Source organism: Pelophylax lessonae (genome assembly GCF_965119305.1).
Source record: "Pelophylax lessonae genome assembly, chromosome: 3".
In the NCBI taxonomy this organism is placed as follows: Eukaryota; Metazoa; Chordata; class Amphibia; order Anura; family Ranidae; genus Pelophylax; species Pelophylax lessonae.
Window position 1 is genome coordinate 619429200 of NC_138770.1, and position 20854 is coordinate 619450053.

The 20854-nt window shown below is 41.3% G+C and overlaps 1 protein-coding gene across 1 annotated transcript in view; it reads right to left on the reverse strand.

Annotated features, from left to right (window-relative positions):
• KCTD3 (potassium channel tetramerization domain containing 3) overlaps positions 1-20854 on the reverse strand; it is a 133136-nt gene that overhangs the window by 57514 nt on the left and 54768 nt on the right. The window contains exons 8-9 of the mRNA XM_082249836.1: positions 11235-11325; positions 2242-2432 (exon numbers count right to left, since the gene is read on the reverse strand). Of these exons, the coding sequence (XP_082105962.1) occupies positions 2242-2432; positions 11235-11325 (282 nt within the window). The remainder of the gene's footprint in view (positions 1-2241; positions 2433-11234; positions 11326-20854) is intronic.

The following is a 20854-nucleotide window of genomic DNA, read 5'->3' on the forward strand; positions in this document are numbered from 1 at the left end:
AACAGACAGTGTTATGGCACTTTTCCACTGCAAGTACCGGCTAGTACCGGCTCGGCTCTACTCGGCCCTGCTTGGCCCGCTTTGCTTTTCCACTGCGGTACCGCATGGTATAGTGTCGGAACGGTTCGGTACGGTACGGTATGGTATAGGTTTGCTTTTCCACTAAAGTAGTACTAAAGTTAAGTGGGTGGGATAACAACGGGGTGGGTGTGATTCTCTGACCAATCAGTGGCTAGTAGTGACTGCATGCAAAGGATTGTGGGATATGGTACCAGTTTGGTACCTGTTGGAACCACAATCGAGTAGGTACTGTTTTTTCAGAGCCGTACCGTACCGTTCGGTTCCATGCAGTGGAAAAGCAAACCTATACCGTACCGAACCGTTCCGACCCTATACCATGCGGTACCGCAGTGGAAAAGCACAAAAGCGGGCCGAACCGGTACGGTTCCATGCAGTGGAAAAGCGCCATTATTGGACTGTTGTGCGCCCTACTTCAGTTATCTGCAGGGATAACAATGCTGCTGCTAATTTCCAGAGGATGACTTAGTTTTGTCAGCCTGCAGAAGGAAGTGCTGTTACTGGCAGAATCTCCAAGACCACAAAAGTAAAAGGTGAGTGGTGCGCAACAATAAATGTTTTGACAGAGTAAAACTGTGGAACACAATATTACTCTATGGGAAAGCGCAGCCAACCCCCTCCAAACACACAGGTAAAGCTGCGAAGTACCCGTCATCCAGCTCTCTCCTCAGTGTCTCTGCATTTCTCCCCTTCCTGTCAGTTCTATAGTCTGTGTGTGACCCGATCGTGTTCCTCCCCCCTCATGCCTGTGGAATTTGTATTCCCTGCAGCTGCTCCAGTGCTTGTAAAGTAAAGAAAGATGTATGAATTACTTTGATCCTCTCTGTTTTAGGTCCCTGTTCATAACCGAGTGTGTTTTCCTAAAATTATAATGTTAAATACTGTCTTAGCAGAGCCCTGCTGTGCAGTCATGTGACCTCCCTCTGCCAGCTTGCATTCAGAGGGAGCCCCTCCTCCTGTACTTACTTAGGTTGGAAAAGAAAGCAGAGGGAGGTCCCATGATAGCACAGCAGAGCTCTGCAAAGGTGGTATTTAGCAATATTATTTTAGAAAAACACACGCTGTACTGAACAGGGACCTAAAAGAGAGAGAGAATCAAAGTAATACATGTGACTTTACAACCACTTTAAACCTCCCCTAAGCATTTATTTGCACTGCTTGCATGCTAAATGCTCTGTCACTTTTTTACCCTGTAGAGTTCTGTAGAGGGGGGGGTGTGATGTTGGTTTCAGCACAGCAAACGGTTTTCCTTTTTTTTCTTTAATTATTAGGTCACAAAGCGATACTTCATATCTTCACACAGCAACGTGTGGTCACTACACTTGATCGCAACGCAACACATGTGGTGCCATCCAGTGAACCATTTTTCTGCAATAAAATGCACATCACTCCAATGTTTTCATGTGAATGGGGGGGGGGGGTCACAGAAAATATTTGTTTTTTATATTTATGTATCCTTGCAGCGCCGGAAGGCTGCCAACCACTGCACACAGTGTGAATAAGCCCTTAAAGGAGAACTAAAGGGGCAAAAACTCCCCTAAGCACCAACAGCCCTGGCGGCATCTACTCCTAGTTAATAAATACACTCCATAGTGCCTGTATTGTGAACTTTGAAAAGTAATTTCTCCACAAAGATTATAGATACAGAGGAGAATGGGGGCTTGTTTTAAAATGCTTCTATTGCTTGTCCAGAATTTGTAAATACTTTAACGTGCATGATTAGGCACAGGATCATTTTAAATACAGTAACCATTTAGGAGCCTGTATTCCAAATGTTGTGGCAAGGTATTTTCTTTAGGCAAGCCAAGATTTAAACGTTTGTCTCACCAAAACATTGTAGTCTGCACCTAGGTGTGAATTGGAAATAAAGTCTTAAAAATGTTTCTGTCAAAAACTGTGGAACACCCACCCCATTCCTGAGACCAGAATTTTGTACAAATATCTAAAAGAGGCTATGTGGGGAACGACGATTTTTGGGAACAGTGATATGACATCTGCGGTTAACACCTGGTTGGTCTAAGAACACTTCTAAAGATAGGTTAACAATGCTTTAACATGTTTTTTGTCATTTTATTAAATACTTTGATAGCCTATCATAAGATGGCTACTACTTATTGGAAAAGAAGAAGATTTCTACAGTTCTGATAAAGAGAGGCGGTTTACCAATTTCACTGCCACTGCTTCCATCCTGTATGCTCCAAAGAATTATGCTGCTTTCTGATGCAACCGCCACCATCTTGTCTTTATCTCCATGTGGCCCTCCAACTACCTTTGCATTGAGGGCCACCCTTTCAATGGTCCAGTCTAGATAGGGGCTTGAGAAAACTTGCTGCCAGCCAGAGGATTCCTTTATCCTGTGAGAAAGCACAAATGAAATATGAAAAGGATCAAACAGTGAGCAGCTAAAATATATTAGTTCTGTCAAATGCATACCAATTATAATACTCTAGCTTCTAACACTGTTTATACAATTTAAAAAAGAAAAAAAAAAGGAGCATTTAGGACTGTCTAGAAGCGCCAAGTGCCAGTAATAGCATCAAATGCTTTCTAGAAGGCTCCAACCAGTTACAACATCTATCTAATGCATTCGCTATATGACTCCCACTTCAAGTAGAAGCACACAACACTCTATATGGTTCCAATCAACAGTATACACATGTAGCATTCTATATATGGCTCCCAAGCATCAATAGGGCTTTCTATATGACAATGGGTCCATCTTCCTTAACAGCATTAAGCGATCTTTAAATGGTTCTAATCACCAGTACCAACATCAAGGACCATCCATATGACTCCAACTTACCTGTACCATTATCTAGGGCTGTCTATATGGCTCTAACTACCAGTACCAGCATCTACCAAACACTAAATGGCTCCTACTATCAGTACCAAGAGCTCTCTATATAGCTCCAACTATTCGTACCAGTACCAAGGGCTCTCTATATGGTTCCATCTATCAGAACCAGTACCAAAGGCTCTCTATATGGCTCCAACTATCAGTACTAATACCAAGGGCTCTCTATACGGCTCCAACTATCAGTACCAAGGGCTCGCTATATGGTGCCAACTACCAGTACCAAGGGCTTTCTATATGGCAACTATCAGAACAAGGGGCTCTCTTAATGGCGCCAACTATCAGTACCAGTACCAAGGGCTCTCTACATGGCTCCAACTATCAGTACTGCCCTGTGAAGATGTCCAACGACGAAACGTACGTCCGGTGTGAGCTGGAGAGATTGCCATCACTTTGAGTCAGGTCTGCTCGGAGCAGCTGAGACATTGGGAGCCAGCCCGCGCATTAACCAATGCCGTTTACGCTAGTGTCAGTGGAGACACTTTTTAATTGTGAGTTTAAACTGTTTTTAATAAAGTGGGAATATTTTTAAAGGATCTTATGCGATGTGGGAGTTCTTTTCTTTTCCATTGATTTCCTCCTTGCCCGAGATATCCATCGAGAGTGAGAAAGGAGAGTTTTAAAAGATTGATCCAGAGGGCTGCAGACTGTCACTCCCTACAAAAGAAAAAGCTTGTATGTTGGTTTATCATATTATCTGCTGAGTGAATTCCTTATAAGAGGTGGTGGATTACATTTTTTCTTGATGCGGCATTATTATAAGAAGACAAGAGGAACACACAATCATTTATTTTTAGTTTTATTTTGGCACTATTTTTGGACACTTTATTCACATTATTTCAAAGGAACTGTTTCAATGGATTATGAACACTAATTATTGATGTATGCACTTGTGGATATTTCTTTGAAACATTGTAAATTTTTTCTGTTACATTTGTTATATGTTTGCTGAATTACTTAACACATTTATATGTGGGTATTTATGAAAGCACCAGAACACTTTTTCAAACATTTTTTCTTTGATACAATATCAATTTAGCAATCATTTTTCTTTCACATCGTAGGATTTATGCACTTTGAAGGATTGTAAAAGTATGTATTTATTTGGATACACCTGTATACAGCGCTGTCATTTTTTGCCTATATTTGGGATTGAGACATTCTCAATAAGATAGCAGCAGTATCCGGTAAAAATTATCACCTAGGCACGGTCATTTGTTATACATCTATCAGTACCAGTACCAAGGGCTCTCTATATGGCTCCAACTATCAGTACCAACACCAAGGGCTCTCTATATGGCTGCCCCAACTGCCAGCACCAGCATCAAGGGCTCTTTATAGGGCTCCAGCTACCAGTACAAGCACCAAGTGCTCTCTTTATGGCTCCAACTATCAGTACCAGCACCAAGGGCTCTCCATATGGCTCCAAATGGCAGCATTCAGGGTTCTTTATATGGCTGCTCCAAATACCAGCAGTTAGGGCTGCTTATATGGCTACTCCCAACTGCCAGCACCAGAATCTAGGGCTCTTTATAAAGCGCCAGCTACCAGTACTAGTAAGCAGAGAAACCTCACAAATGTATTCAGAAGGCGGTTTCTGAAGAACCAACAGCACCAAATTGAGGTCCCACAGAACGGAAATCTCACCGTGGAAGCCAGGTGGCAGACCCCCTGAACAAATGTCTGAACCAAGGAATTCGTGGCCAACGGGCCCTGAAAGAAAGTCGCCAGGTCCCAAATCTGGCCTTTGATGGTACCCAAGGCCAAATGCTGGTCTACACCTCTTTGGAGAAACTTCAAAACACGAGACACCGAAAAGCAATGGAGGAAGACCCCTCCCCCCTGAGATTCACACCAAGTAATGTACGCCTTAAAGACTCGATGATAAATCTTCCTAGAAGTAGATTTCCGAGCTTTTAACAGCATAGGAATCCTTAATTCAGACACCCCTCTAGCCTTTAGCACCTGACTTTCAACAGCCAAGCCTTCAAAGCCAGCGACTGTAAAGCAGGATAGAAGATCGGCCCTTGGGCTAACAGATCTTCTCTGAGAGGGAGTCGCCAAGGGACATCGGCGACAAGCTGTACTAGGTCTGCGTACCGAGACCTGCAAGGCCCTCAAGGATGACCGGAATCCCTTCTGCCTCGATTCTTTGCAGGAGTCCCGGTAAAAGAGTTTTCGGAGGCAATGCGTATACCAGGCGATACTGGCCCCAATGGGCCACCAGAGCGTCTTTGGCATCAGGCAGAGGATCCCGAGACCTTGCTACGAACCTCTGCACCTTCCTATTGAGACAAGAGGCCAACAGGTTCACATAACCTCCGTCAAGCCCTTTTCACACAGGCAACCATGTTAGGAGGTTTTGAAGAGGTTTTCAAGCTTTCAAGAGGTGACACTGCCGCTTCCTGAATACATTTTTCTTGACCATTTTATGTTCACAGTCAAACTTGGGATTTTGAATATAAATACTGCAGTGTCACTGCGAGTTGAGGATCTGAATTGAGCTAGCTAGATTTCAATAGGAAAGCCGAGTTAACTGTTGCGGAGCAAAGCTTCATGCCATGTGTACACTACAAACCCCTCTGGCTGCCACGTTAGATTTTAGATGAGCTGTAAAAATATAGAATAAAAGCCTGTGTTTGCAATCCACGTGAATTAAGCCTAAGGAAAAGTGGTCACACGGTTTATTTAATCCTAGAATGTGAACCATTTAACTAATAAAACCTAATCTGAACAACATTTTCCCTTCATTGGCCTGACCTCGATAAAAGACTATTGGAAGCCGGGTACTCCCAAGGGCTGCATTATAAATGTCAAAAAGGGCCATAGGTAAGGCACCAGGGACCTAGAGGCACCTGCACAAACCTTCAGAGACCGCAATGAACAAGTAGAGAACCCAGTATAATCTAGTATGCAAAGTCTGACCTTTGCCCTATTATACTTTCCTACTGGCTCATTAGTGTGATGAGTTTCCTCACTGACCGAAAGAGAAGTGTGGCAGGAATCAGACCTGCCAGCAACTTCGCCAACTGATGGTATCTGCATTTTAGAGTACCCCACATCCCAGGGCCTACAAATACTGTCAGCCATTGCGGAAGCCAACTTGCAGTTGTCAATTAACTACGAGGGTGCTGGTGAGTGCTCTCGCAGTCCTGCTCTTAGGTAGCTGCCTGCCCATATGAGGGAGGAGCAGTCAGCTATGCTGAGAGTCTGCAGGAGCTTGAGATTACACCTATCTGCTGATCGCGAGTGCAATGCTCTGCAGACTCCTTAGGAAAAAATAAAAATAATCAATGTAAAAATGTGCATTTTTTTTTTTTAAAAGATGAACTTATCCTTTATTCATTTTAGCATGGCTGTCACTCTAACAGGTGTACCTTAAACAACAAACTAAATTTCAGAAAAAAACTCTTTGCTACTCAATAACGCTGCTGATGATCATCTTTTCTTCTGTTCCTGGTGTTTTGTACTTTGTTTTTTTTAATACAACATAATTCACAACATCCACATTGTTGCTCTGTAGCCACAAATCAAATGTGTCTCAATTTCTCCACTTTTGTCTGGAATATGAGGAGGGAGAGAAAGATGGAGAAGCAGCATTAGTCTCTACGCTCTTCCTGTCATTAATAAAAGTTCTGTCAGGTGCCAAGCTTTCTATTTTTCTTTGAGTCACCACAAGTGTGCCTGACTGTGACTGAAACAATTTGAAACTGCGGGTGCGGACAGACAGGCAATCTATTTGAAAAGCGTTAGAGCAAGATTTTTGACAAATTTCAATACACCCCTCACTGTGTTCACTCTATCACAGTTAGAAATAAGGGAAAGTCGCAACCAGTGGTCTTTAACAAGTTCTAAAGTGATCAAATTACATGTTTTGGATTATAATTTAAAGGGTAGTGATGAATATAGTATCCTACTATTGGTCTTCAGTCAAAACATAAAATACTAAAAACTGAAAAACATTAAGGGCTCTTTCACACGGAGCAGACCGCATTGCGATCCGCTCCTGCACTTTTTTTTTCACGGAGCGGATGACACTTGTGTCATCCGCTCCGTATGTCCGCATATCATCCCATCCGTTTGCGGATGATATACGGACATAATGTAAGTCCATGTGCATTGCGGATGTCAGCGGATGACACCGCTGACATCCGATTTTGCTTCCTTTCCGTTTTTTGAACCGAGGAAAAATAGGGTTCTGTTCCGTTCCAAAAAATGGAACAGAACTGAAAGGAAGAAAATCAGATGTCAGCGGATGGTATTCCGCTGACATCCGCAACGCCATTGACTTACATTATGTCCGTAAATCATCCGCAAAAAAATAGGATGATTTGCGGACATACGGAGCGCCCGGGTGAAAGGGACCTAAATCTGGGCATAATATAAAATAGTTTAAGCCTCGGTTCACACTAAAATGCGGTGTGGGAAACCCGCAAACCATGAGCATTTCCTGCACCGCATTCAAATTGCACTGCCCTTGTGTTCCGCAGTGGGTTTCAGTGCAAACCTAAAACCCCAAACGCAGGTGTTTGCCAGCACTGGATCGCATGGTACAAAAACCGCCACGAAATCCGGTTGCAGTACGTTTCTAAAATTGCTGCATGCACAACTTTGGTGCAAATGCGGTGCGATTTGAGTAATTCAAAATGAACGCCTCTAATTGCACGCTGCACTGATTCGCATGTGAATTGTACAGAAATGCGGTGCGGTTCCTGTGCGATTCATAGTGTGAACTGAGGCTAATAGCTTTCTCTTTTCTCCGACTCCTAATCCCAGTCCTGTTCTATGGGAGCCATTGGGAGGTGCTATTGGAAACCCTGTAAAAAGAAGAGGCAATATACTTACCTTTTCAGCAGTCCATGTGTTAAAACACTTTGCTTTGGACAAGAGCCTGACCTTTTGAAATATTTGACCTATGGCACCCTATAGTACTTCCATCTAGAGTTTGGATTTAGAAATTATTCCCTCACAGAAAATGATGAAGAAGCAGAGCTAAAGGCACTTTCCTCCGCTTGAATGGCCCAGGTCCCTCAAGAGCATCTTCTCCCTGGTACCAGTCTTTGGGCATCTCCACTGGACAGCGTGAAACGATGTAACCATAAAACTGATTATTATTGCATGTCTCTTCTGTAATGATAACCTGCTTGTTCGCAGTCTGTTGTAAAATGCCTTATGTAGAAAAAGGGTTATATCCATGTAGGAATAGATGCTAAACTTTCCAAGATAATTGGCCAGCAGCACAAGCTGAAAGGAGGGCTCCAGAAGAACCCCAGGCGACAAAACTTCAAGCCACACTACAAGAGAGAAACAATGCTGCCAAGATTAGGAACCCATTTTCCTGCAATCACTTTAAAGGCCTGTTTGCTACAGAAATTGCGGACCAGCTATAATGGAAGCCAAGTGACATTTAAGTGTATCCCTACATCATACAGGTCATCAATGTTCATTTGCTAGAAAATGATAATAGGTAGCACATGCATGTGTGTTGTATGCATATTTGTAGCACTGTCTTGTACTGTGTATCTAGTTTGTATAGAAGCATTCCTGTTTACTAAAAGCACACTACTACTACTGGGTCAGTTTCATTAGCTTTGCAGCATGAAGTTGACAAAAAGTATCAATGCAGTTTTGCAGTAATTTCCAATTGAAAACTGAGGCGGTCGCCCAGCTTTTTACCAAAACAAACTCTTTGGTAGGCCAAATACCTCCCCCCCTCATAAAACATATGAGCTTGCCAGCAGCAGACTAAAGGAATCATTTCAGACTAAGTAAAGTAACAGGACAGGAGCTCAAGAATTACCTTTTAAAAGAGCAAAAGCAAAAATGTTTTTAAAAATGTTGCTCTATATTGTGAAATGTCAGGAATTTATTCATGCAGACTAAAAGGCACACTTTAGGTTAGGGATCGATACAGTGCCTTGCGAAAGTATTCGGCCCCCTTGAACTTTGCGACCTTTTGCCACATTTCAGGCTTCAAACATAAAGATATAAAACTGTAATTTTTTGTGAAGAAATGTGGCATAGGTGGAGCCCCATTGTAGAGGGGGTAACTTGACACAAAAAATATCCATGAATGAAACCGAATAGATTTATCGGTTAAGAACCTTACAACCTTTAGGTTTAAATATCGATATAGATTTGAATTGCTTCATATCTAATTATTGATATCCCTGAATGTCGGAGGTTGTATCTCTAGCAATTCATCCTATGTCAACATTCTTAGGTTTAGGCCTTGTGTGAAATACTAATATATACAATGTGTAATATTTTATAGTTAAAATATTTTTATAATATTTTTAAATAATTTCAAAATATTAGTATGAAGGAATTTTAGCTTTAATTTGATACTACTACCTTCTACCTAATATATTAAAATTCCCCAATAAATTATAAATAAATAATGAATTTTAAATTTTCAATGGATTTTAAACTTTACTATATTCATAATATAAAATATATTATTAAGTTTAAAATAGCCTTATTAATCCATTATTTTAGGCATTACGAAAATAATATTAATCACCATTAATTTTATATATGAATAATTTGCTCTTAATATAAGGAATCTATTTATATAGTATTTTACAGTGTTTATTTAATATGTGCAGAAATACAATGTGTATATAGTGTGTATATATATATATATATATATATATATATATATATATATATTGTTTGTTCATTTTTTAATTTATTATGTCCCAAGCCTCTAAATGGCCAAATTGGGTCTTTTGCCCCGTTCTGAGTCTACATTTAGTTTTCAGTCGTATAAAATACGGTTTAAAATATGCCAGTAGTATATAGTTATACTCCATTCTTTTATTGGCAAAAAAGTCCTTCATGTAAACATTGGCACCTACTCCTGGGTGGGAGGTGTCCGAGCGATGGAGGCCGATTGGTTACGAAATCGAGGCTTGGTAGCATAAATACCATCAGATGTGGTTGCGGTCACATGCCCCTGATGACGTCAGTTACGCGCCGACGAAACGAGTCGTTACTTCCAGGTCCCGTTGAAGCGCAGGTGGAACGCGGAAGCAGCGCTTCACGCGGAGACTGCGACTTCTTATCTGATATGCCTGACAAGTCTTTTAATGTAAGTGCATCTGATTAAAAATAAAATTTGGGTTCCTAATGCATACTTCACTATGAGAGTCCTTATTGGTTCCCCTGGGTATGGTGTTTGAGCAATCATCATTGGCGATAAGGAGGTCGATCTGGAGGTGTATGGGAACTACCAATCTTTAAGCCTGGTACCGTTGGTCTGTGGTTTTCCTGCCTGCATTGACCCCCTATAATCAAGGGGTCTGCGACATCTGGTAAGCCTTTGGTGTGCACCCGGTGTGTTTTTTGTCTATCTGGTGGAGGTATTGGAGATCCACATTTTGTTCACTTTGGTTTGATATTATTGATCCATAATCACCCGGCATTGGATTCATCCCATGGACTAATCTTTACTACCGTACTTAACCTGGGGACTGGTTTCCAGGTTTCATTCCTTCATTCAAAATTGCTGTGGATTATAAGTCACATTTAAAATTTATATATTTTGATTGTATATTATATAGATTTTTTATAACATATACCCTTATTGTGGATCACGTAATTAGCGCAAGTCACCTATATTTATATATTTATTTGCACTATATTTGCAAATTTATTTAATTCACTTATGCACTTTATATTTATATATTTAGTGGAATTTGGTTGAGCGCAACTTTATATTTAGCAATATTTATACATTTTATCATACCGATATGCATTGACCAAAATATCGGTATTAGCAACGAAAAAACGTTATCGGTCGATCACTACTTTGAATTCTACACTTGTTCCTGGTCAGTGACTAAGAAATGCATAAAAGGTAAAACAACAGGATTGAGCCAGAGAACTAACTTTTTTTCAGTAGGAGAAGTTGAAAATGGCAGCCTCCACGTTCCTCTTTTGACAGGTTTTATTTAATAAAAAATTTAGGACCAATACTCAGATCCTCCTGTATTGAATCTCTCTGCTTCTTAGTTCCTCATCTGAAGGCAATGACATTATTAACTGGAAAAGACACACACATCTCTACCTGCTGATAGATTTTAAAGTACTGCCTTCTTTACAACCTAATATAAAAGTTGTTGAACAGATGATCCTAATCTTATTTTATGTTCATAGTGATCACAGCCAAGGAGCTAATTTCAGAAGAGAAATGGCTTGTGTGGACCAGTGCAAAATTCATTCTGGGACAAAAACAATCAGGACCTTAGGAAAAATATTAAATACACAAAGAAGACCCAGATGGATGAATAATTCATACCTGTAGCAAACCACAAAATGAGCGTAGGCAGCAACAATCCAGTTGTGATGGCCTGCTACGATGAGTACTTTCCGTGGATCCACAGGGATTCCTGCAAAATACAAGGGGAAAATATATATGTAATTAATGCTGTAGCTCTTGGCAGGAATGCCTCAACAAACTTGAAAGAAAAAAATACAGAGTCACACTTACCACAAAAGTCAAATGACAGCATTAGCACCTTGCTAAGAGTATGTAAACCCTTAATTATGAATTTCTTCAATTTGCTCTTTTAAATATACAATTGAAAGGGTTTTGTTATAGCGGTCTGAGAAATTTAAAGAAAATGCCTGTTGATCCTGACAGCAAAACAATCCATTGGACAAAAAGATCTGGTAGTTCCAACAAAGCGTCTGCCCCAAGTCTTACCAGGTTGATATACTGCCGGGGCTACATCAAAAGAGGGTCACCTGAATGCCTCCATCTCCTAGCTACAGAGCAGACGAGGAAGTCGTTTCAGGAGTGGAAAAGTATAGATCAAGGAGTAATGATTCCACAAGAGCATCCACTGCTTCCGCCAAGGGAACTCTGTACCTGCATACAAACGAACAGTTTGCTGTTGAATTTGGAGGTCTACATCCTGTGTGCCCCTTTTGAGATGCAGGGTCCTCTTGGGTCCATGCGCTGCTAACTGAGGAAATCTGCATGCTAACTGCCCACTCATGAAATGTACACAGCTGAACTGGCTGGTATGTGAAGTTCTGCTCAGGGTAGGATCTGCTTTATCTCTGTGGGACTTCTGGTTCCTTCCTGATGGTTGGTACATACTGGCAATTTGGCGTTGTCAGTCTGAATTCAGAGTCTACAACAGGGTGGTAAAACACTGAATGGAGAGCCAAATAGCCTGAAGCTCCAGGATGTTTATAGGGAAGAGACAATATTCCTCAAATAACCATGTCCCCCATACTGACAACATGCCCAGGAAGCATTCCCATTCCCAAGTCACCAAGCCAGGGAAAGCCTGGTCATCATGGTCAACCGAATTGGCTAGTCGAGAGACATGATTGGCTTGTCCCAAGACACGAATGTTGCGTTTCCAATTTCTGGAGTGAAATTGGGCAAAACTGACTACCTCAAAAAGGAGGCCATCATCGACTCCAACACTCATGCAGAATTTAAGAATCAGTTGGCTTCTAGACTGAAAAGTTTGGACCTTGGACTGGAGAATTTAAAGTTTCACCTAGGGAAGGATGACACTAACCTGAGACATTTCCAAGATCAGACCCAGAAACTCCAAGTGATCAGTCTGATCCAATGAATCAGGATCCAACTAAACCTGTGCAACATCTTGACAGTTAGAGATGCATTGTCTAACAGAGCCCTCATTAACTGTTCTTTCAACAGGAGGTTAAGTATCACATAACTGGGAATCAATTGGAAAACAGGGCTAGAACTGGAGCCAGCACCTTGATTAGGAGCCGAAGTATGGAGGAGAGGCTGAAAGGCAGGCCCACAAAATGGTGGTCCTGCAAAAAGTAGATATCGCTGATGTGCTGGAAAGGTGGGCACACCTTGGCTCCTTTGATGTTCAAAGAGCCAAGGAAGTATCCCCAGTGGAGGGAGGCAGGAACGGATGTAATGGATGGCATTTAGAACTTCTGGACTCCAATGTAAAAATTCAGAGCTTTGAGATCTAAGATGAAGCCCTTTTGATTTGAAACAGGAAACAGATTCAAGTAAAACTCGTAGAACAATTCTGCTACTGGGCAATTACATCTTGATCAAGAACAACAAGAGGGATTGATGAATACCTGCAAGTCTGTGAAGACACTTTGGGTTGATAGGTTGAAAGTGGGAAAAAGAGAGAGGGGAAAGTTGGCTAAGGATTAACAGACAAGCTCCACTCTGGAAAACAGGGATGCACCTTCATGCAGAGGAAGGCTTGCCTGGAAATATGGCAAAATTGGAATACCATACTTTGTGGGTCGATTTTGAGTCAAAACATTGGAGTGAACAAACAAAGGGGATGCTTCTTGACAGTCAAAAAAGGGTGGAAGCTTAAAAGCGCAACTCCACTTTTGTTGAGGAAAAAAACATTCCCCTCTGGGTGATCTCTGTATATTACAAGGATTTTAACAAACTGTTGCAGATTCCTACCTTTTGTTCTTCTGAAGAAATCATTGTTTGTTCTTCTGTGCCCCTGTGCTAAGTGGGTCAAATGGGAGTGGTTTCATAATTATCTATCAGCTGTGCAGCTGCAGAGCACTAATAAGGAAATCTGCTGGGCCTGCGACCCTTTAGACGTGTAGGTGTATCTCACCAAAAATGACATTTTCATTGCAGGGGATGACAGAAATCTGACTTGTAGCTAAAGCGGACTCCTGGGAAAATTGGTGAGCCAATCACACAAGCAGGAAATTATGTTTCTGGGGTGTGGTCAGTACAGATTCTGTGTACAGAACAGCTCCAGGTAGCCATATTGAATTGCAATTTCAGAAAATACAACAGCTGCCGATTGAAAAGGAAAGGTCATTTTTAATAACATTCAATTACAATATGTTTTGTGTGGCAATTGTATACATTATATTGTTTTTTCTTTATTTGCTATTTTTATTCCCCACGAAAGTGGAGTTACCCTTTAACAATCTGCTCCTTAGGCTTTATTGGATTGAGGAAGACCGGTGCTCTTGCCACTGGCAGCATTCTTTCCTTATGTTAACAAGAGTTGGTTATCAGAGATGCTGTCTCTCGAAGGCAATGTAAATCAAACTCTTTTTTAGTGCAAAGGTTTTGCATTCTGGCACTTTAGCCAAAGTGCCCTATTCATATGCACGAAGATGAGGCACGTGTGAAAAACGAGATGGGAGGTTTCCAGCAAATTTTCACAGCTAAAAGTTATTGCTACAGCCATATTCTATACATGTCCCTAAGCAAGTGTTCGACTTCAACAAGGGCTAGATCTTCTTAGAATTTTAAACAAGTCAGACATGGTTTAATAAATTTAAGTCACAGCCAGGATAAGGTATAGAGTAGCACCCACCAGTGAGAACAGAGCCTTGGAAAGAGCTTCCTACAAATTAACAGTGGGTGACCTGAAAGACTGCTGCATCTCTCCACCGGCATCGTCTGTTAGCACAAGACACAACTGGATCCAAAGTAGGAATGGACCATTTTGAACAATATCCTCTCAAATACATAACATTCTAACAAGTGTTGGATGTGGAGGGAAGGGGGGAAACTTAACAGGGCGCTTCCAATCTACACAAAGTATTAGAATATAAGAGCTGATGTGGTCTCTTTAAATTTTATAATACAGAAGACAGACTTCTCAGAAGGAAGCATGATTTAAGCATGAAGCCAAAGAGGCTTCCAAAATGCACGAGCACCATCAGTAGGCATGCTGCCAGCAGTTCTGGAGCCAATAGCAGAAAGTGAGGTGGTGCACCTGGTAAATCGGCTTTGTCTGTCCTTTGCTGTTGTGTAGAAAGGCAATGTACATGCTCAATGTAAGACGCTCAAGTACTAATGAAACCTGGACAGCTACTAGCAGGCAAAGGTCAGATGGTCTGAGGGGAGCCAACTCCCAGGTAATACTTGCTTCCTCCAGCAAGGTTATACCTGTCTCCTCTTCATACTCATGCACACCGCTGCCACATTCATTCATGAAAAAGCATACCAGCATGGATACAGATTACAGCACCCAAAGGAAATCCATGCAAATACGGTAAGAACATACTCAAGTCATGCAAAGAGCGCCCCAAGGATTTTAGTGTTGCAAAACAAGAATTTGAGCACCTCGTTTTCTTTATTTTACTTCTGGACTTGCTCACTCAATGTTATTATGTGGCATGCATGATCTGTACCCGGCAACTGGAATCACCTAGCCCAGGGGAACCTTTGCGCCCCCCCATGTTTTGAAACTACATTTCCCATGATGCTCATGCACTCAGCAGTGTAATGGAGCATCATGGGAAATGTAGTTCCAAAACATCTGGGGCGCCAAGGTTCACCATCACTGACCTAGCCTGAATGCCAGTCAGTATAGTATAGTGCAACGGACAGCAGCCTTAAGAGGGAAATCTAAAATACTTTAACGTTACCACACAGACATTTGTAAACCATCAGATTGAGAAACTGCATGCAATGGTCATATGTATAATGGGAAAGAGGGCTATACCCACACATACATATTACAAAACTAAACTCAGAAACAAGGTATATGTTTTTTTTAAATTAAAGTAAACGTGCGTTCTCTTAAAACTCTAGAATGATTACATGCGGTCACTTGCCCTGCAGAAGTCATGTCCAACATCCAGAGTACTTGGTTTTAGAAAAACAACTTTCTGTACTCTGGTCTTGAATGATGATGGATGGCTTCACTGAGAAATACTAAAGGCGCAAGAGAGGGCAGGCCCGAGTTCGACCACTGAAAGCGGTTAGGACTGGTATGAATGAAGACCCTACGTTTTAAGGCTTCAGAAGGGCTCTGAAGGGTAGATGAAAGTATATGGAGGCACTTCTAGGTGTCTGCTGCATATGCCTGCTGCCGGACTGGAAATGTCAAGTGACCACAGGTTATGCATATTACCACGTATTGTATTATTACAGTAAAGTTCACCTACCCCCAGAAAGTCTTATATTCACCTGTCTCTGATCCAGCAAGATATAACCATGATGCCACAGAGCAGTTTGGCAAAATCTTCTAAGCCAGATGCACTCTACATGGAGAGTTCATACTCAGCAGGACTGAATGGAGAGTGTACCATGCATGTGTGGGGCTGGCTCATATAACTTTGCTTCACATCTTGCTGGATTGGAGACAGGTTAGTAGTTATAGAGTAGACCAGCTACATGATTTCAACAATATCTTGCTTAAACAAGGTGGCTTTCCCTGGATTTCAGTAGCCAAAGTAAGGGGTCGGGGCAAAGACAGCATAGATATGAGGAGGGGGCAATAAAGTAGTTCTGTTGGTAGGTTTTCCCTGCATGGGCAAAGAAGAAAGATCTTTAAAGTTTATATCATTGCATGAAAGTGAGAAACTTTATTTTTTTTATTTTTCTACAATTTAGGGTGTAAAATTGTAGTTCCACTTATAGTAAAATTTTAGGAAGCTTTCACCATTCTTGAAAGCCCCCAATAAGAAAATGAAATTGGATCCCCAAAGAAGACTGATGTCTGGACACTTCTTTGGAATGAATGCAACCTTGGCTCGAAGCGGAGGTGGGGGTTGTGCGTGTGTACGTAGTGCTTCCATTTATCTAACAGGTCAGGTACGCGCCTGGCAAGTCCCGTAATTGCATCACCATCACGGATCCATCACGGCTTCTCAAATCTGAGCTCATGAGACTGTCCTCCAGTGGAATGGGGCTATTGAAAATGACACGCTCACTAAATCATAAGTCTCTTAAGGAGAAACTGCCAGCCATACTTAATAACAAGAGTTTTGCTCAACACAGCCAATGTCTACATGTACAGACATTGATTCTATATTTATTCTCTGCCGTAACTGCGGTTTAAAAGAATAAAAAAAAAAAACAGAATTCTCTCGTCGAAGTGACAGAGATGTTAAAATGCCAGCGAGAACATGATCTCTTCATTAGGAGCACAATGGCCTCCCCAGTTGCTTCCAACAGTAGGTACATTTTGCTAGAAAGAATTGTTATTACAAGTCAGAAGTGCAATGTGCAGATTTAAGAGTCTTTGTCTGCGGTAGTCAGCAGTCTCATGGAGTGATCGTTGATCTCCCTCTTGGAGGTAAGAGTTTGATGAGGGAGGCAGCATAAGCACAGCTTTGTGCCATGTATACAAATGGTTCATTGGCTTCTTCTGTACATATGTTCTTTGAACAAGCCCGTTTGCAGACCCAGCAGGGCAGTAAGGCATTACAGTCACTTTAAAGATCTGTTTATGGTAAATCACATGATAAGGTCTTGGGAACAGTTAAGGGAATTGCAATAAGCAGTTTATTGTGGATAAAGGAGGAAAGGAACAATTGAGATACTACTTCATGTCGACCAATCAGAGGTTTTCTCTTTTTCAAACCTGTACTAGAAAGCCATGACAGTTGTAATCTGATTGACACCACGCGTTCTCTTTCTCCTTCAGTTGAATACTGCATGGATTAGCACCATGTAATGACGTGGCATTGCTCTGTATAGAATTTGGAGTCTAGGGTAGACTGATGACACGCCCAGGTCCTAGACACCCCAGACTCAGACCGTGAAGCTCAGCTAGGACCTGGAAGAAAGCTGGTATAGGGCCACAAAGGAGAATGTGTGATGCGGGTAAGTGCTGGTTGAATTTTTTTTTTGTTAAATATTAAATAGAGAGGAGGGTGGGGGTCTATTTGAGAAATATAAATGGATGCTGGAGTTTGGCTTTAAGTCTTTACATGTTGGGTTTTAAGGTACTTATAAGAAGAACTGTTCCTTATAAAAAACAGATACAGTGGGTATATAGAAAAGAATCAATGTACAAATAAAACAAAAGACCAGCGCTATGGATGAATTCTCAGAGATTAATTTAGGAAAGAATAGGTTGCAGCCTCCAACCAACCCCTAAGAATTAGGGGTCACAAATGTTGGGTGGGGGGAAGGTAGTTGGAATTGGCGCTACCTTTTATGTGAATCGTACCAACAGTGTATCCAAAACCATGAATCAAAACGTGCAGTTAAAAGTGCCAGTGCAAATATGTGCAGATAAATAAAATCGTGCAGATATAAATTGTATAGTCTATGGCTGGATAAAAACAATTTCCAAAGTGTTGGTGAATTTATTTAATGTGGTAAACAAGTGTATAAAATCAATATTTAAGAAACATAAAAACGCAAAACGAATGAATGGTGAATAAATATTATATATTTAAAAAGTATCTCAATCGTGATAGTGAAAAACTGAGTGCTTGAAGTCCCAAAAAACCACAGCAAAGGTATCACTCCTGGCTGCACAGGGTAAAACAAAAGAAGATTCCCCAGATCTAGCACCAATAATCCTAACGGACAAGAAGGTCCCATCTGGGTATTCAAACAAAAAGACCTCATAGCGTAGTATGTAATATGTACATTACACAAGGGAGCAGTAGTGACTCACAGTTCGGCTGTAGCTGATCAACTCAGAACGTGTTCGCAGCGCCGGTGAACTTCCGCGTTCCACACACGGCAGACCGGAAGTGACGTTGGGCGGTACCATACGTCGAACGTCACTTCCGGTCTGCAGTTTGTCTTTTTATGTTTCTTAAATATTGATTTTATACACTTGTTTACCACATTAAATAAATTCACCAACACTTTGGAAATTGTTTTTATCCAGCCATACACTATACAATTTATATCTGCACGATTTTATTTATCTGCACATATTTGCACTGGCACTTTTAACTGCACGTTTTGATTCATGGTTTTGGATACACTGTTGGTACGATTCACATAAAAGGTAGGGCCAATTCCAACTACCTTCCCCCCACCCAACATAGAAAAGAATCACACCCCTTTAAAATAATCACATTTTGTTGCTTTGCAGCCTGAAATGAAGGCAGACACGGTTTTTGTTTTATTCAGCTGTATTTACTAAGTGCAACTTAAAACACCAACATGTCAGAAAAAAAATTAAAATAACTGAAAAACAAAATTACTGAGTTGGAAAAAAGGATCACCCCCTTGTGTCACTATTTTGTTGAACAGCCTTTAGTCTGTTGGGATATGTCTTTACTAACGTTGCACATCTAGACTTTGCAATAATTGCCCACTCTTCTTTGCAAAACTGATCAAGTTCAGTTAAATTTGAAGGTGACAGTTTATGGACTGCAGTCTTCAAGTTGTTCCACAGATTTTTAATGATGATTAAGTCTGGCCTCTGACTAGGCCATGTAAGGCCATTCACATTTTTCTCCTTCAACCACTGTGTGGTCATTTTTGCATTTGTGCTTTAGGTCATTGTCATGTTGGAAGGTAAACTTTCTGGCAGAGGGCAGCAGATTTTCCTCAAGAATTTGATTGTATTTTGCCCCAACCAAAAATGCTCAAATCCCTGCTGCAGAGAAACACCCCCATAACATTACCACCTCCATGCTTTACTGTAGAAATGTATTAGGATGGTGAGCTGTACTGGATTTCCACCAGACATATCGTTTGGTGTTGAAGACAAATAATTCAATTTTAGTCTCATCTGACCAGAACACCTTGTTACATGTGGCCTCAGAATCTTCAAGGTGTGCTTTGGCAAAGCTCAGTCATGACTGCATGTGGCCTTTCTTTAGTGGCTTATTTCTTGTAACCCTCCAATATAAGCCACATTTGTGGAGAATTTGTGATATTGTTGTCACATGCACACAATCACCACTCTGTCATAAATTCCTGCAACTGCTTCAGTGTTACTGTAGGCCTCTTCGTAGCCTCTCAGACCAGTTTCCTCCTGGCTCTTTCATCCAGTTTGGAGTGACATTCTGATTCCGAGAGGGTCTGTTTTGTACCAAATACCTTCCACTTCTTAATAAATAGGCTTCACTGTGCTTCTAGGCATTGATAGCCTTTGACATTTTTTTTGTATCCATCTCCTGACTTGTGCCTGTCCACAACTTTATACCGGAGATCTTTTGACAGTGCTTTGCCACCCATAGTTGATCGTTTGTTTCAGCTGCACTACCAGGGACTGAATTGCTCCAGGAAAGCTCTTTTCATGCTGAGCAAATCAAAATGACCACAGCGGATCACCGTTGATATTTAAGGGGCTTTGTGTGCCATAGAGAAGGTGATTAGCTACACCTGATTGAGTTTACAAGTCATTTTTAGGAGCAGGGGTGATCCTTTTTCTAACTCAGGGATTTTGTTTTTTAATTATTTTTTTTTCTGACATGTTGGTGTTACATCTTTCACTTGGATATTATAAGTTGCACTGAGTAAATACAGCTGGATAAAAACAAAAACTGTGCCTACATTTCAGTCTGCAAAGCAACAAAAATGGGATTTTTGACATACTGTAAAATCCATTTCTCTGATGTTCATGGACAGACACAGCGCCTCATCTTCTTGACCATTGGTTATACTGCCCCCTACAGGAATAGGACACTAGGCAGAAAAATAACTTGACTATGCCTATGGGCAGTCCCAGGAGGTATACTTCCCCTCTCTGCTATAGGTACTCAGTTTTGTTACAAGCAGTGTCAGATGTAATACAACTCCATAGAGGGGCGGGTGCTGCGCCCATCAATGAACATCAGAGAAATGAATTTTTACAGCAAGACAAAAATCCCATTTTCTCTTTTGTTCATTGAGGGACACAGCTCCTGATCTTCTTGACCATTGGGATGTCCCAAAGCAGTTTCAAACATGAGGGGTGGGAACAGAAGGAAAAAATTCCCAAGGCTAAAGTTGTAGCCAACTAGGTAACATGAGCTCAACCAAAAACAACTGGAGCCCACATTAAAAAAACATTACACTCCCAAAGAGGGAACAAGCCCTCTAAGCAGCAGCATGCAAAAACCTTGCGGCTAAAAGAGGCATTCGCAGAGGCCAACACATCCACTTTATAAAAAATTCTGTGAAAGTGTACACTGACGACCAAGTAGCCGCCTTGCATACCTGCGTTAAGGACGCCTGATGACGGAAGACCCAAGAAGAACTGAGTGCTCGCGTAGGAAAAGTAG